This window comes from Mizuhopecten yessoensis, unplaced genomic scaffold, assembly GCF_002113885.1.
Source record: "Mizuhopecten yessoensis strain PY_sf001 unplaced genomic scaffold, ASM211388v2 scaffold3989, whole genome shotgun sequence".
Lineage (NCBI taxonomy): Eukaryota > Metazoa > Mollusca > Bivalvia > Pectinida > Pectinidae > Mizuhopecten > Mizuhopecten yessoensis.
Window position 1 is genome coordinate 350546 of NW_018405320.1, and position 18263 is coordinate 368808.

At 34.4% G+C, this 18263-nt stretch overlaps 2 protein-coding genes across 2 annotated transcripts; one reads left to right on the top strand and one right to left on the bottom strand.

Annotated features, from left to right (window-relative positions):
- Positions 1-331: 331 nt before the first annotated feature.
- On the bottom strand, positions 332-11015 carry LOC110448305 (uncharacterized protein C7orf57 homolog). The gene is made up of 7 exons (XM_021494473.1): positions 10871-11015; positions 10205-10387; positions 9690-9813; positions 8235-8540; positions 6784-7002; positions 5709-5828; positions 332-3910 (listed from the first exon to the last, which is right to left on the bottom strand). Exons 1-7 carry the CDS (start codon positions 10902-10904, stop codon positions 3835-3837), a joined length of 1062 nt encoding a protein of 353 aa, XP_021350148.1. The 5' UTR covers positions 10905-11015; the 3' UTR covers positions 332-3834.
- A 192-nt stretch (positions 11016-11207) lies between these two features.
- Positions 11208-18058, top strand: LOC110448306 (protein N-lysine methyltransferase METTL21A-like). The gene is made up of 3 exons (XM_021494474.1): positions 11208-11512; positions 12735-12846; positions 17656-18058. Exons 1-3 carry the CDS (start codon positions 11249-11251, stop codon positions 18054-18056), a joined length of 777 nt encoding a protein of 258 aa, XP_021350149.1. The 5' UTR covers positions 11208-11248; the 3' UTR covers positions 18057-18058.
- Positions 18059-18263: the final 205 nt, after the last annotated feature.

Here is an 18263-nt window from a genome sequence, read left to right on the forward strand (position 1 = left end):
CACCAAAGCATTATGGTTCTTTCCTCATGATTCTTGGTTGAGGATATAATTTTGTTTTTCAACATAAATTCCAGCTCTGTGACCTTAAAGTAGGTCAAAGTTGTTTATATGGGTAACATGATAGTGAGATATTAAGAATACTTATTGGTCATATATCATAACACTTGGCATTATAGAAATGAGGTTTTTAATACTTTTTGATTAAGCTATTAAAATCAGTTTTACAATATTATAAGCCTAGTTGGTTTTGACCAAGTCAAATGCAAATATGTGACCTTTGACCCCCAAACTATACATTAAAAAAAATGTACTTCTGTTCTTACCCCCCCCCCCCCCCCCCCCCCNACACACACACACACACACGTATAAAAGGTTTAGACATTGCTCTTATATTATATTATAGAGGTAATATTGTTTGAAGTATTTAACATATTTATATTTAACCTGTGACCTTGAAAGTAGTACAAGGTCATTTATATGATGAACATTTCAAATACTAATTTCTAGTTACTCACTGACAAAATATCATGACTTCACATTGTTGATTTTTAAGAAATTGTTTAAAAGAGAATAGCTGCTAACTTGTGTCCATGACAGTTTGGTTACCTCACACCCGTTCTTATCCGGGCCAGGAGACATTAAAAATAAAAATTGTCTAACCTGACTGGCCCCTCGATATTTCCAGAAAACAAGCATAGTTACTGTGATTTCATATACAGCAGTACACTATATCATCATATTTTTCAAACTTAGATGCTGAAGACAGAACTAAATAGAATAAATAAATTTTATGCAATTAAATAACTATTTATATAATAAGTAAATGTATCGTTTTGAAATCTTACTAAATGGATCTATTTTGACTCAGAAATAAACACACTGTACCAAATTCTTTGAACGCATTCAATAAAATTGACTAGATGAAAATAATAAGGTGGGTTAGATTGAAAATTTTAGTCAAGTCTTGAGGTTCGAGTGAAGTTTCCCTAGTTTTCGATTTTTAAAAATGCTGGCGTGAAACTCGAAACTTGACTAAAAGTCACTCTCGAAACTGTGCCCCAGTAATATTTCACGGAAAAATACATCTCATGGAAGAAATAACCAAACCCTGTCTGACATTTATATAATCTTATTTTTTATTAACCTTGTCATAAATCATAGACATAAATATTTTTTAATAATGCATCTTATTTCATTATGCAAGTAGTGAAATCTAATACTTAAAATAGCGACTAAAAGATGCCATCATATTCAAATCCTTCAGTCAATAAAGAACATCACAAATCACTACGTCATTAATCTTTATACAACTGAAACATTGTTGATTTAAAGTAACTTCATCTCAACATGCCTCGTCAAATTATAACAAATCTTTAATTAACGTGTTCACAATATATGTATATTGATAATACTTTTAATGAATAAATCTGAATTCCAAATGCCATGCATATTAAATGTTAATCAGGAAAATCTGATATATAGACACTTAAAACAGAAACAGTTGCAAAAATAGGCAACTTGAAAATGTTAACATAACAGACCTGCTCGATTTGAGGTTATCCGGCCAGTGAAACACCTATTCGAATCTGAACGAATTCAGTGCCTGTCTGGCCAGTCAGCCTACATGGTACCTGAGTTCACAAGTTTTGTTGGTCTTGTAGGACCTCATGATCACAAGGCTTTAAATATAGGCAGCACTTTCTTTTTCCATATTAAGATGAGTTATATTAATGTTTACATTCTGTCATGATTCTGGTCCATAAAACAGAAAACAAGAATTATTTTCAAACAATTTAACAACAGTTAATTGTTAGGAGTGGAAACCTATTGATAGATTCATTTCAGTGATATTTGAAATGTTATGTAGAAAATTCACTTTAAAGCCAAAGTTGGTTTTTTCATATCTCAGTTTTAAAACCCCTACATGTATGTAGAACTGTAACGTGCAGCCAGGCACCCATCAAGCCTCTGAGCAAGCTCAACGTTGCTGAACTAGTGCGCCTGTCCCAGGGTTAAAGCTAGCCTGTCAGTATTTCCCACTCAAAATTCCTTGGCTGTTACCCAACAGAGATTTTGGCTAATTAGTAAATAAAAACAATTATTTCAAATCAAAACAAAAAATAACAATCACTTGTTTTATAATATCCCTTTTTGGCATGACACATTGTTTGGTTTTTGGCTAAAAAAATAGTTTTGTAATATACTGTCATAGACTCCGGATGGAAAATAACTTTTGTTGCCAATTTTGATGCTCTTTCTCAAATCCGAGAGAGAGAAAAGGGTCAAACAAAAATTGAAATCATGATGGCCTGAAATGTATTGTAAATGCATTAACTACCATTCAAATTATAACTATTCTCTTTTTCACCTTCTCTCCATTATCATTTCCCTCTCTCTTACATATTCACTCGGACATCAGTGTATACACAGGACTTCCATATGCCCATAGAGTATTTATACACCTATTGAAATATTTCTAAATTTCAAGAAAAGCGAAATTCTGTTAACTTCGAAATATCAAGCAAACCAACAAAAATGTCTGGCAGCTAACACAAATGAAGACAGTCCTTTTGATCCACCACACTTCGACCACCCTACCTAAAATGAACGAAACAGCTGATGGAGCTTTCGGGTTCCAGAAGCCCAAGTTTCAGGCAAATTCAGTAGACCAGCAATAAATTAAAGAACCTTACCCTGATCTTGTTACGTTTGTTGACTTATATAGCTTACATGTACCCTTGTCCCAACTGCCCTGTATACTTTTAGGTATCCAAGATGGGGTACTGGAACCACCTACACAGCACATGGAAAAGACTGTGTTGGCTTCACTACCTCAGCACAAAGGAAGACCTTGTTAGCAGCAGAGGAATTGCTTTATGCAAATTAATTATTACTGTAAAAGATGTGTAATTTATGCTCTAGTATATTTGTGAAGGGAAAAACATGTTTCGAGATAAATTGTATGTGAAAAGTTTGTTTGGTATATTTTACAAATGAATAAACACTAATTTAAGATGAATGTACAGAAAAATTGTCAACCTGAATATAAACTGTCATACCCCAGAAGTTTTCCTGTGATAAATCTTGTGGAAGAAGAGGAAGTTTGATTGTCGGAAATCCATGTCTAAAATTTCCCCCGTCTATTAATTTTGTAATATTTTTTTTTTAAAACACAAACACAAACACCCCTCCTTTATTCCATTATATACCAGCTACACTATGGTAAAAAGGTCTTCACCATAACCTTACTGGTACCGGTGGTATGAAATGGATAAAAATACACTTAAATCAATAAAATTACTTAAAATTCTCATTTTATAATCAAATTATTGAATCATAATAAGATCCTCAGGGCTTATATATGTATTCATATGCTTACGCAATACGAAAATAAGAACACAAGGAAATTTAATGTAGTCAATTGAAATTTTGATTACACACAACCATGCAGACAAAATCACTAACCAGACAGTTCAAAAAAGTATCTGTAGAAAAAAATAATTTCCTCTTATTGTTTCTGAGAGGCAATACATGAATGAAGAAAAACCGAGAAATGAAATATATAATAATTTGCTTACAAATGAGACAAAACAGAATGATCTCATTCATATTGCACTTATATTTAAGTAAGTAATTTATCTGAATGAACACTTCAACTCAATCGCTCTCTCTTTCACATAGGAATGACAATATTTCACTTTCAATTTTTTTGACATTTTAGTTCATTCTTCTTTTTATCACTGTTCCTCTTAATACCACAATTCTGCTTTATATCACTTTATATTATTAATGTTTTCAAAGAGCCGTGTTTAATATTTGAAAAGACATATAAAGTTAATGAGCAGACACCACTGGAACGTCCTTAACAGCAGTGTTGTGAGAGTCTACCTTTGAAGGGATGTTTTTGAACCTGCAAGTGTGATAAAAAAATACATATCAACATTATTCAATACAAAACCCTGGTTCAGAATGTTGTTTTTCCTAATAAATATACATTTACTGTGTGGTGCATATGTTTACTGTTTAGTACTTATATCTACTGTATATATGTTTATATTTACTGTTTAGTACTTATATCTACTGTTTTTATACTTATACTTACTGCTTAGTACTTATATCTACTGTATATATGTTTATATTTACTGCTTAGTACTTATATCTAGTGTATACATGTTTATACTTACTGCTTAGTACTTATATCTAATGTATATATGTTTATATTTACTGTTTAGTACTTATATCTAGTGTATACATGTTTATATTTACTGTTTAGTACTTATATCTACTGTATACATACTTATACTTACTGCTCAGTACTTATATCTACTGTATATATATGTTTATACTTACTGCTTAGTACTTATAGCTAGTCTATACATGTTTATATTTACTGTTTAGTACTTATATCTACTGTATATATGTTTATATTTACTGCTTAGTACTTATATCTACTGTATACATGTTTATATTTACTGTTTAATACTTATATCTACTGTATATATGTTTATACTTACTGCTTAGTACTTATATCTAGTGTATACATGTTTATATTTACTGTTTAGTACTTATATCTACTGTATATATGTTTATATTTACTGTTTAGTACTTATATCTACTGTATACATACTTATACTTACTGCTTAGTACTTATATCTACTGTATATATGTTTATACTTACTGCTTAGTACTTATAGCTAGTGTATACATGTTTATATTTACTGTTTAGTACTTATATCTACTGTTTTTATACTTATACTTACTGCTTAGTACTTATATCTACTGTATATATGTTTATACTTACTGCTTAGTAATTATAGCTAGTGTATACATGTTTATATTTACTGTTTAGTACTTACATCTACTGTATATATGTTTATATTTACTGCTTAGAACTTATATCTACTGTATACATGTTTATATTTACTGTTTAGTACTTATATTTACTGTATATATGTTTATATTTACTGTTTAGTACTTACATCTACTGTATATATGTTTATATTTACTGTTTAGTACTTATATCTACTGTATATATGTTTATATTAACTGTTTAGTACTTATATCTACTGTATACATGCTTATATTAACAGTTTAGTACTATACTTATATTAACTGTACATGTACTTATATTTACAATATAATATTTATATTTACTGACAACTAATTTTCACTTAAGTAACAAATATGCAAAATACATAAACAGAGTTATCTGAGAACATGGAACAGCTTGTAGTAAATGACAGTACAATTTAAACAACGGTGAACCAACACTGAACAGGCACAAACAAACAAATTGAATCAATGAATAATACAAATATTGGGGCTACCAGTCCTTTTACTTTATAAACATTTAGAAACTGAGACCATGACATATTCTTTTTAAAAGTTATTATTGTAACAAGTCATTTCTAAAGTTCAGAATTGAATTTTCCCATACTAATTTGTGGAAAAATCAAAAGATATTGTGAAAAGAGATTAAAAAAAATAAAAAATAAATAGACACGAGCCCGAAGAAATAAAATGAAAATATATGATATTAACCCAACTGACCTTTCCTATATTTTTCAGTCATTTTACCTAAAACACACATTCCTTTTTTGGGTCGTATGTAATATCAAATCTCCAAATAAGTTTGAAAATTACAGAATGTTCTAAAAAAAAATCAAAAAAATCTCCATGTTTAATCTCGGATAGACTTTTTTTCTTACCTTGTTAACTTAAACATTTCTTTTTCCTTCTTTGACATTCTCATTGACCCATCATCATCGCGTTGTTTGTCTGGGTTTGACTGAGTCGAGTAAGATGGTTCATAGTGTTTCTTTACTTTCCTGAAATAGACAAGATTATTATTATTATTTTCTTTTTTTTAAAGAACCATTTTCCTCAAAGTATGTCTTCTGCAGCTACTATTTTTATTATATTTTACATACAAGCGTATCACACATACAATTTCCTGTGTTCAATTGATATTTTTATGAGGTGTTGCATGCCCATAGATTAAGAATTCTATTATTTTAAGATGTTGCTTAGAGGTCTGACAGAATTAATTTATTCTTGATGTCTAAGTCAGAAGTATAGGTCTGTAACCTGCACCTACTCAAAGCACATCCAGGTTCAAATTCTGTGAAATTCTCTTGACTTCCTGACTGATCAGTGCTGGTTGTATAGAAAATAAACTTGAGGATGTATGCGTTTTTTATTAATCTGCGAGTTGTGATGGATTATCTCCCTTTAACAAGTTATTATCCAATAATTGAGCATATTCTAGTGTTATTCTCATTGTCATGACTGTCATTCTTGGGTAACATTTAAACAAGTCAAATATCATAATTCAACTTGGAATAAATATCATTAAAATATCAACATTCAAATGAATGTAGTTAGCGCCTGATAAGACAGCTCGTGCAAATTCCTCAAAATTGAATTGATTAATGTATATGCTAATTGTATTAATTGTATATCTATGTACTGTATTAGGCTCAAGCACTTTAGAGCGGCTTATGTTAGCAAGATAGGGTGCTATATCACATGTTGTATATTATTAATGTACAGCTTTGTTAGTGTTGAACAGTTTTTGGAAACAAAATGCATGTCAACAAAATAAAGTTGCAAATATCCTTAAAACAAATACATCATATGTAAATAAATCACAATAACTGAACTGTTACTAACTGTAAACAATCTGTAAATCGACATCTCTTATTTTAAACCTATAAATATTTCTAGGCTTTGCCAAAATTGATTATGTCAGATTGGTTGATAATTATGCGAGCGAGTACATACTCAGATCGTCTGTTGCCAATCTGTTTGCCGATTGTTGTTCTATACTCCGTGTTGATTGGTTCTTTGTCTATCTGTGCGTCGGCCGCTACCATCGCACGATGTTTATCCCTGACCTTGTCCTGTTGTGACTGCCACTTGGTGATGCGATCCTGCCACTCTCGATCGTACGCAAACGACAACAACTTGGACATTTTTGCTTTGTCCTTTTCCTCATCAGGTCTAAAAATGTATTAGACAAAAAAAGCAAATAATATACCTTTTAGTAACTGAAACATACATTTTTTTCGGTAGCTTGAGGATTGCCGCAAGACTTGAAAACATTAGCGAGCAATAATCAACTACAATGTATATTTACCAGTTGATTTTGTATGTCTGTATATTTGAACAATACACAGTCATCTTAGCATTGAACTATACATGTATATTTGGTATAAGCAGCTAGAAGACCATAAATGTCACTCTTTAAAAATTGTCATATCATATCAAATATTAATATATTAGAGTATAATAATTTATACATTTATTGCCCCTAGAGAAACCCAATTCTTTGTTTTTCTGATATTAACTATGTTTCATGAGGGGAAAGCCCGAGTAAAGTTAAACATGATTAATCAAGGAGTTTCCCTACCACCAGAGCAGCAAACAGTGTATTATGCCAAAATAAAACAGAAATCAAATCGTAAAGATGATCAGGTTGATGTGTTATTGTTGTCTTCTGCTTAAATCATTCTTAACTCGTTTGTGGTAGCTCTTGCATATTTTTCTAGAGAGGCCCTGAATGTGGGAAATTTGATCAGAACACTGGAGTGATCCTGCCATGTGATCAAAATCATCCAATCAGACACCTTGTTATAATGATGAGGTACAATAAATAATACCTCAGCTGATTAAAGAAGTTATTTTTGATTTACTGTTTTTGCAAGGGAAAAAATATATTCGACCTTTTTAGATGTGTATATTTATATTAAATTACACTTCAAGCCGAAATATGTATATCATATAGGTGTCCAAGTTTTTCTTGCACATTTTATCAATTCTAGTATTTTAAAAATTATGCTTTGAATGAAGAATGAGTTAGATACCTTATTACACTTGTAATTGATATCTTAACAAATCATAAAAAATGATGTCATCCAAAAAATTCATAAAATCAGGAAAAAATAAAAAAATGAAAACTTTGCTGGACTCTTTAAAACTGAAATTTCAAAGTGAAGGAAATGATGAAAGCCCTTTTTGTTTTAATTTTCACCATGGAACCTCATTAATCTGATTTGATTCAAAATATGATTTCTTAAAACTAATAAATCATTTTTAATAAAATACAGTAAAAAATAATCTTTTGTGTCTTTCAAATATTGTAAATTATTAAAAAGATAACTTTCGTACGGAGTACAGAGTTTAAATTAAAAAAAAAAACTAAAAAAATAATATTAATCATAATATATACATACAAAGGCAGATATTTCAGATGTGGTTTTTCTCGCTCCAGTTGTGATACTTTGGCTGCTTCAGAGGGTTTTGTGCGTTCCTGTGGATGAGACTTCACTCTTGGAGGTTTAGCTATCCTCACCCCGTACCCAGACCTCTTGACCTCGGGTAGTTTGAGAGTCTTATCCTTCAAGCTGTTGCCTTCTCTGTCATATGCAGAGAGTTTATCAAATGCGTATGGTGTGCGTCCTACCTTCATGCAGTTATCATCATTGGAGGGCTGGTGTACATCATGTGCCATATATTCTGGGACGCGGAACTCATATTTACTGCAAAAAAAATGCATTTGAATACTCACATCTACTGTAAAATTCAATAGATCTGAAATTTGTATTTATTTTCTCTATGAAATGGTTGCAAACTTTGCATGAATTTATTTATTAAACTCAAATTTATATGAAAGCACACACAAAACTAATTGTAAGTGTTAATTTATCGGATGCGAATCTCGTATATATATAGAGGTTTTACATGTCTACTTCAAAACTGTTGCATAAAGCTCAGTCGACTCCAATCTAAACCCTTCGAGCTTTCGAGCATGTTTTTTTTATTTTCATAAAATGACACAAACATTATTTAAGAATGTAGTTATTATGAGTAAATTTAATTTATCAAGATAATCAACATACAAAAGTAAAAGACTGCTTATAAGATAAATTGAGCAAGAAAGAATAATTATAATCTGCAGATAAAAAAAAGAAAATTTCTACGTATATATTATATATAAACCTCACAAATTTAACATTTAATTTAAAAAAGATGCAAAATTCATACAATAAGGTAAGTTCATGATATATAAGGAGTCAATAAAAATGAATAATGCTTATTTCAGAATTTTACTTTTTGTCCTTGATTGGAAATTTAGAATACCTACAGATGTAGCTCCAGTTTGGAATTTCAATCTTTTTGCAAAATTACTAGTCTGTTTTAATTTGTTATCAATCTAATCGGTAAAGAATCAGCCATATTCGCTTTAGTTTCTTTCATGTGAATCCCTAAACACAGTTTTTGTATCCAACATATAAACCAGGTGGGTCAGTACTTTAGAGCTCCTACTGTATCTCAGTAAATCCCTCTGTTGTTGTATATATGTATGCTGATTTTGCCTATGAGAGGGGGAAATGGAAAAGCTCAAGCTGTACTGGGTAAGGTGGCCATCTTTCTTTTATTGCATCTAATACAACTAAAAGAAAAAAAAACTGAATCCGGCAAGACTAAAACCGGAATCAGGTATAAAGTAATTTTAACAATTTGGCGCAGTAAATATATTTTGAAATTTACCAATGTATTTCTCACAACTAGTATACCAATACAGAACATCCACGCCGCTTCAAAATTGCACAGAGTGCAACTCAGGTCGTGTGAAAAGCATCATTTTTTTTCTCTTAAATTCAAAACTAAATTAATAGCTGACTTACCTTGTGTCAGGTTCCGTGGCAGCGTCCTCTATAGCGTTGTCCTCCAGATAGAACCATTCTGACCGCGGGTATCCTACGTAGGGTTTCTCAGACATTTTTGGATTTTCTTTGAATTGAAGTAAATCTGACAGAAAGATATGAAAAAAAAATATAATACAAAATAAGGCTAACAAATTTTACTTTAACTTAATTGTTTTTAAAAGGGCAAAATAGGATGAAGAAATGGATATATATGAGTCTGATCTAGAACAGCCAGAATTTCAACCTCTATAAAGCAATGTGTTAACGAGAGCAAATAGCTTAATTTTTAATTTCAGAATCTGAGTGAAAAAAGTAACAACTATTACAATGACAAAAATGTTACTGCATCAAAGCAATGGGAGATTAATAAATAGCATTACCATAATTTATGATGACATCACAATCTCAGTTGATCTACCACAGTGTGAGAGGTATCAGTTTTATCAAGTTGACGGAATCAAATATCTCACTGGCAATACTGTAATAAAACTTACTCTGTCTGCCACCTTGTTTGGCAAGTCGTATATATTTTGTGTCTGTGTCACGGAAGAGAGGCCTTATAGGGTCACCCATCATTTCACCCTCCATAGGGTCGTTGAGTCCTGGGATCTGAGAGGTAGGCGGCACTCTCACAGGCTCCACATTCTTCCTCCTAGCGGGGGCATGGTAGAACCAGCCTAAAGTAAAGCAATCATGGAATTGTTTAAATATGTTTTATAACAGGAAAGAGATTAGCGTGCTTAATTCCACCGGGGATCACGGCCGCGATTCTCAGCTTCGATCTTAGTCCAATGTTCTACCACTGAGCTAAAGAGAAATTCCCTCTAGTGCGAAGCTAGATGGAGACAACAACCCTATGTAACATTGAAATCAGCCACACTTATGAAAAGCTACACTACTTAGGCCTATATGCATGTGGACTGAGCAGAAACATTTTGTTGAAATCCAGGTAAATCAAGGAGGAGATACAGTGATATATACCCGACAAATAACTTTAATCTGGAAATAAACAGTAATTCAAGCAAACAACTAGGAGACGAATCACATCATACAAAATGTTATGAACAAACGGTTGCAGGGTGATGAGAAAACAGAAAGTTAATTAACGTTATCAGGTTATACCTCTCTGTGCTATCTACATGGAATACACTTATACTTACCGGCATCCTTTATTTTCCTTGCTGCTGATGTCATACCGCTGGAGTGTACAATGAACTCTGTAGGCCTATATATATATAACGATATCTTCTAGACCTAAACAAACTGTACATGAAAAGGGGTTCGTGTGTACATGCTACCATGGAAACGACGTCACAGATAGTTGTTTCGTATCTCCAAGGTGCTGATCAATATATTGTGATATTTAAATCTTTCTAACATAATTTCTTCATCTTTTAAGAGAAAATAGTTTAAAATAATGGTTATTTTTGACAGTAATTATTATTAACACATAAGTAATCTTTATCTACGAAACTAAATGTAAACTTGAACTTCCGGTTAAATCTACTTTCGTTTTCGCCTGACAGCTACTTCGCCACATGGTCACTCGCGGACACATATCGAAATGGTGCCTGCTTATTTTCCTTCTAGTTGTAAATGTTTCCACAGATAACGAAAGTTGTGATACAGATAACTGCAGATCTGACGAAAGGGGCATGACTTCTCAAGCAGTGGTGCTATATGATGAAAAGCTGGTATCCCCATTTCACAAAGCCAGCCGAACATTTTCTTTTGTCGGCAAGGAATTGGTCATCAAACAAGACTGGAAGAGGTTGGGGATAGCAGCTGTCGTTTGGGATGCAGTAAGTCGGTCTAGTAGGGGGTCAAATTACCACCGAGCAAAATGATGATTACTGGTAGGTTTGATAAAGATTTGACAGATACAGATACAGAATACAGAAGCTTTATTTTACGTCGAATATTATAAACATACAACATAAGCTACGAAGAGCTTGTATGTCGACAAACACATGTACGATGCTTTTATTTTGCTGTCGCCAGATGCATTTGGGTTTCAAAACTTCACTTGTAAATTTCATGAAGAAAACACTATCGTTTTGTCATGTATATATAGCACTTCAATATCAGAATATGGAGTTACTCCACCACTCTCACTAGTCTAGTCAGTTTCCCAAGCTGAGGGGTGTTTAGTATTGTTTTACGGTCCATCGACAGTTCGAGTCATTTAGGGCCAAACAATACTGTAAAAATAGACATTAACAAAAAAATAATACATAAAAAAAAGAAACAAAGGGTTAAAATGTGTTAAGATGTCTAAAACCTGTTCGCACCAAGGTTGTTTCGCCCTAAATATTTTTTATTTTATTTATATACGCTAATATAATAATTAATATCTAAATATATCAACTAAAGTTATTAAGAATAGGTGTCAATCGCAACAAGCTCTGGATAAGTTGAATTTTCTTTATTAGGGTATACATATGTCTACCGGTATTTTCCTGGATCAATGGTGTAACTAAAGTTATTGATGACTTTATAGTCTCTACATTGGTGTTAGGTATATTTCATGTAGAGTATGTGAGAGCAGAGTCGGCTTTTCACAGCTGCTGTTTGTTACACTTGCTAAAAAAACAAGACAAACATATTTTTTTTATGAAATTGATTTTAATGATATGGAAGACTAAGAAGACTTAATTTGTGACTTCAAGTCACTTAAAACAACTCAAATTGAAAGAAAATACCCAACAATGTTTCGCCCTAATATATATTTTTTAAGGCGAAACAACCTAGCGCGAATCAACCCAGGGTGAACGGGATTTTGGGCGAAACAACCTGGAGCCATAGAATATATCATATTATATTATTGAGATTAATTGAATGTAAATAATGATAGATGCATTACACATAAACTGTATCCATAAACGTTTCATAGAGAGTACATCATAAATCTATAATAAGACTAATTAGACTACAGGTGCATTAAATTGTGCAGATTTGAAACTTTGTATTATGTTGCTGTATTTGATGTATGCTCTTACCTGTTAACCTGTCCTACCTTGACAGGCAATTGTTCTGTGTGAGTACCTAGAAAAGAATAAGGAGCTTGTCAGTGGTAAAACAATTATAGAGCTTGGAGCCGGATCTGGGATCGTTGGGATAGTCGCTGCACTACTTGGTAAGTAGCGATGGGAAAAGGTGTAATTAAGGATCTACAATATTCACCTTTATCTAAGATGGCATGAAGACAATACATGTACAGTTACACGTATGGGTGAAGGTCCTGATCACCTTTATCTAAGATGGCATGAAGACAATACATGTCCAGTTACACGTATGGGTGAAGGTCCTGATCACCTTTATCTAAGATGGCATGAAGACAATACATGTCCAGTTACACGTATGGGTGAAGGTCCTGATCACCTTTATCTAAGATGGCATGAAGACAATACATGTCCAGTTACACGTATGGGTGAAGGTCCTGATCACCTTTATCTAAGATGGCATGAAGACAATACATGTCCAGTTACACGTATGGGTGAAGGTCCTGATCACCTTTATCTAAGATGGCATGAAGACAATACATGTCCAGTTACACGTATGGGTGAAGGTCCTGATCACCTTTATCTAAGATGGCATGAAGACAATACATGTCCAGTTACACGTATGGGTGAAGGTCCTGATCACCTTTATCTAAGATGGCATGAAGACAATACATGTCCAGTTACACGTATGGGTGAAGGTCCTGATCACCTTTATCTAAGATGGCATGAAGACAATACATGTCCAGTTACACGTATGGGTGAAGGTCCTGATCACCTTTATCTAAGATGGCATGAAGACAATACATGTCCAGTTACACGTATGGGTGAAGGTCCTGATCACCTTTATCTAAGATGGCATGAAGACAATACATGTCCAGTTACACGTATGGGTGAAGGTCCTGATCACCTTTATCTAAGATGGCATGAAGACAATACATGTCCAGTTACACGTATGGGTGAAGGTCCTGATCACCTTTATCTAAGATGGCATGAAGACAATACATGTCCAGTTACACGTATGGGTGAAGGTCCTGATCACCTTTATCTAAGATGGCATGAAGACAATACATGTCCAGTTACACGTATGGGTGAAGGTCCTGATCACCTTTATCTAAGATGGCATGAAGACAATACATGTCCAGTTACACGTATGGGTGAAGGTCCTGATCACCTTTATCTAAGATGGCATGAAGACAATACATGTCCAGTTACACGTATGGGTGAAGGTCCTGATCACCTTTATCTAAGATGGCATGAAGACAATACATGTCCAGTTACACGTATGGGTGAAGGTCCTGATCACCTTTATCTAAGATGGCATGAAGACAATACATGTCCAGTTACACGTATGGGTGAAGGTCCTGATCACCTTTATCTAAGATGGCATGAAGACAATACATGTCCAGTTACACGTATGGGTGAAGGTCCTGATCACCTTTATCTAAGATGGCATGAAGACAATACATGTCCAGTTACACGTATGGGTGAAGGTCCTGATCACCTTTATCTAAGATGGCATGAAGACAATACATGTCCAGTTACACGTATGGGTGAAGGTCCTGATCACCTTTATCTAAGATGGCATGAAGACAATACATGTCCAGTTACACGTATGGGTGAAGGTCCTGATCACCTTTATCTAAGATGGCATGAAGACAATACATGTCCAGTTACACGTATGGGTGAAGGTCCTGATCACCTTTATCTAAGATGGCATGAAGACAATACATGTCCAGTTACACGTATGGGTGAAGGTCCTGATCACCTTTATCTAAGATGGCATGAAGACAATACATGTCCAGTTACACGTATGGGTGAAGGTCCTGATCACCTTTATCTAAGATGGCATGAAGACAATACATGTCCAGTTACACGTATGGGTGAAGGTCCTGATCACCTTTATCTAAGATGGCATGAAGACAATACATGTCCAGTTACACGTATGGGTGAAGGTCCTGATCACCTTTATCTAAGATGGCATGAAGACAATACATGTCCAGTTACACGTATGGGTGAAGGTCCTGATCACCTTTATCTAAGATGGCATGAAGACAATACATGTCCAGTTACACGTATGGGTGAAGGTCCTGATCACCTTTATCTAAGATGGCATGAAGACAATACATGTCCAGTTACACGTATGGGTGAAGGTCCTGATCACCTTTATCTAAGATGGCATGAAGACAATACATGTCCAGTTACACGTATGGGTGAAGGTCCTGATCACCTTTATCTAAGATGGCATGAAGACAATACATGTCCAGTTACACGTATGGGTGAAGGTCCTGATCACCTTTATCTAAGATGGCATGAAGACAATACATGTCCAGTTACACGTATGGGTGAAGGTCCTGATCACCTTTATCTAAGATGGCATGAAGACAATACATGTCCAGTTACACGTATGGGTGAAGGTCCTGATCACCTTTATCTAAGATGGCATGAAGACAATACATGTCCAGTTACACGTATGGGTGAAGGTCCTGATCACCTTTATCTAAGATGGCATGAAGACAATACATGTCCAGTTACACGTATGGGTGAAGGTCCTGATCACCTTTATCTAAGATGGCATGAAGACAATACATGTCCAGTTACACGTATGGGTGAAGGTCCTGATCACCTTTATCTAAGATGGCATGAAGACAATACATGTCCAGTTACACGTATGGGTGAAGGTCCTGATCACCTTTATCTAAGATGGCATGAAGACAATACATGTCCAGTTACACGTATGGGTGAAGGTCCTGATCACCTTTATCTAAGATGGCATGAAGACAATACATGTCCAGTTACACGTATGGGTGAAGGTCCTGATCACCTTTATCTAAGATGGCATGAAGACAATACATGTCCAGTTACACGTATGGGTGAAGGTCCTGATCACCTTTATCTAAGATGGCATGAAGACAATACATGTCCAGTTACACGTATGGGTGAAGGTCCTGATCACCTTTATCTAAGATGGCATGAAGACAATACATGTCCAGTTACACGTATGGGTGAAGGTCCTGATCACCTTTATCTAAGATGGCATGAAGACAATACATGTCCAGTTACACGTATGGGTGAAGGTCCTGATCACCTTTATCTAAGATGGCATGAAGACAATACATGTCCAGTTACACGTATGGGTGAAGGTCCTGATCACCTTTATCTAAGATGGCATGAAGACAATACATGTCCAGTTACACGTATGGGTGAAGGTCCTGATCACCTTTATCTAAGATGGCATGAAGACAATACATGTCCAGTTACACGTATGGGTGAAGGTCCTGATCACCTTTATCTAAGATGGCATGAAGACAATACATGTCCAGTTACACGTATGGGTGAAGGTCCTGATCACCTTTATCTAAGATGGCATGAAGACAATACATGTCCAGTTACACGTATGGGTGAAGGTCCTGATCACCTTTATCTAAGATGGCATGAAGACAATACATGTCCAGTTACACGTATGGGTGAAGGTCCTGATCACCTTTATCTAAGATGGCATGAAGACAATACATGTCCAGTTACACGTATGGGTGAAGGTCCTGATCACCTTTATCTAAGATGGCATGAAGACAATACATGTCCAGTTACACGTATGGGTGAAGGTCCTGATCACCTTTATCTAAGATGGCATGAAGACAATACATGTCCAGTTACACGTATGGGTGAAGGTCCTGATCACCTTTATCTAAGATGGCATGAAGACAATACATGTCCAGTTACACGTATGGGTGAAGGTCCTGATCACCTTTTATCCAAAATATTCTCCCACTCTAGATGTGTCCCCCGTTTTACTGGGGAAAGATCATCTTGTCACCCCTAGGGGGAGAAAGCCTTGTGCCGATTAGCATGTGATCAATTGTGATGTCATTAAAATGTGCCACCAGTCATAATGAGGTCATCAAAAGTAAATGACGATATCCATACCCGATTTTATATGTGTTTCTATTTACAAACATGGCAGACTACTGTCGGTGGATTTGTGACTGAAATAATAGGATGGGAGAAAATGAATAATCCCTTACCTTGAGGGTGTGACAGAGAAATCTCCAACCCTCATGGTGATTTGTTTTGGTTGTCCAACCCTCGGTAGAGCCTCTGGTTAAAAAACCAAAAAGCATCACCCCTCAGGTTGGAGATTTCTCTGTCACACCCTCAAGGTAGGGGAAGATTCTGTTAATCTTGGGTGTTACTATTGAATGATCACTGTTGAGGAGCAACATGTTCATGAAAGATTTGCATTGGGTCTAGTGGTAACAGTGTAGTGAGTAAAAGAAGAGGAAGTAAGACGTTTTTAACAGCTAAATAGTCAAAGCGGATAATTTAGTAAGTGGGAAAAAAAATTGTACAATAGTTTCATGCAAGTTTATATGTGAAGGGGTACAATATGTTTCCTTGTCTCATTATAATCATATAATAGAGGATATTTTCATATAAATGTACATTTAGAAAACAGTGGTAAAATACTTTCAGTGGTAAAATAATTTCAGGATAGATCCTTTGAAATTAAGAAGTGGTAAAATAATTGAATGGGGTTGTTTCAGGAACATGGAAGTTTTGAATTGAAGTGGTAAAACTACTTATTTGAGAAAAGTGGTAGTGGTAAAATATTATATGTGGTAGACTTAATTCAGATTAAAAGTGATGATCGGGAATAGAAATGAAATACATGTACATGTAGATAAAAAAATTGTCTTGTGTTAATCAAATAATGTATTTAAATGTACGTGAACAAATAAAGATCGTTGTGGGTTTCAACAACACATTTGGCCCTTACAGTAATTTGGAGATGGTCAATTGTTTTAAAACAGGGTCAGTGGCTTCGAGATCCTTCCTAGAATTACCTCTGCATTTTTTGTAACATAATTCCATACACTGTTTCAAATATAAAATCTGCAGAAATGAAATAAAGAGATAATGCACAATATATTGTTTTGGCTATGCAGGTGGGAAAGTTACCATCACAGACCTTGACATAGCCCTAGAGTACATCAATGAAGTTGTGGATGAAAACCTGAGGGACCACCCTGGTATTGACGTACATGTTAAAAACCTTGATTGGACAAAGGACTGGTCAAAATTTACGGCAGACTATGATGTTGTATTAGGGGCAGACATTATCTACATTGAAGAGCTGTTCAATGATTTGTTGAAAACATTTTTACAAACATGTCATGAAAATACCCTGGTGCTTCTGTCATGGCGTTACAGATATGACAGAGACAATAAATATCTGGAAATGATGAGACAACATTTCACTTTAGACAAAATATTTTACAACTCTTCTCGTGATGTAACGATATACCTTGGAAAGCTCATAGTTAGGAATAAATCTGATGCTAAATGACACAGTGATGAGTATGATATATATTTTTATAGAACCATTTTAGGTCTCCTGAGACAAAGTCATACGTGACCTATTGCGATCGTCTTTTGTCCGTCGTCGTGCGTCCGTAAANCTGAAGTAAAGAAAATTTTCTGCTACAAAAAAGATATAGGTTGTCAGAATTTTAAGGATTTTAAATGGAATTTATGTAAAAAGGATTGAATTTTG

Bases quoted from the DNA above. Each gene is read 5' to 3' on its own strand.
- LOC110448305 (XM_021494473.1), bottom strand. From the start codon at position 10,904: ATGACATCAGCAGCAAGGAAAATAAAGGATGCCG. The intron at 9,814-10,204 runs GTAAGTTTTATT...TCTTTCTGTCAG, and splicing joins CAAACAAGGTGGCAGACAGA to ATTTACTTCAATTCAAAGAA. The intron at 5,829-6,783 runs GTATGTACTCGC...TGTCTATTTCAG, and splicing joins ATTGGCAACAGACGATCTGA to GAAAGTAAAGAAACACTATG.
- LOC110448306 (XM_021494474.1), top strand. From the start codon at position 11,249: ATGGTCACTCGCGGACACATATCGAAATGGTGCCTGCTTATTTTCCTT. The intron at 11,513-12,734 runs GTAAGTCGGTCT...CTACCTTGACAG, and splicing joins CAGCTGTCGTTTGGGATGCA to GCAATTGTTCTGTGTGAGTA. The intron at 12,847-17,655 runs GTAAGTAGCGAT...TTGGCTATGCAG, and splicing joins GATAGTCGCTGCACTACTTG to GTGGGAAAGTTACCATCACA.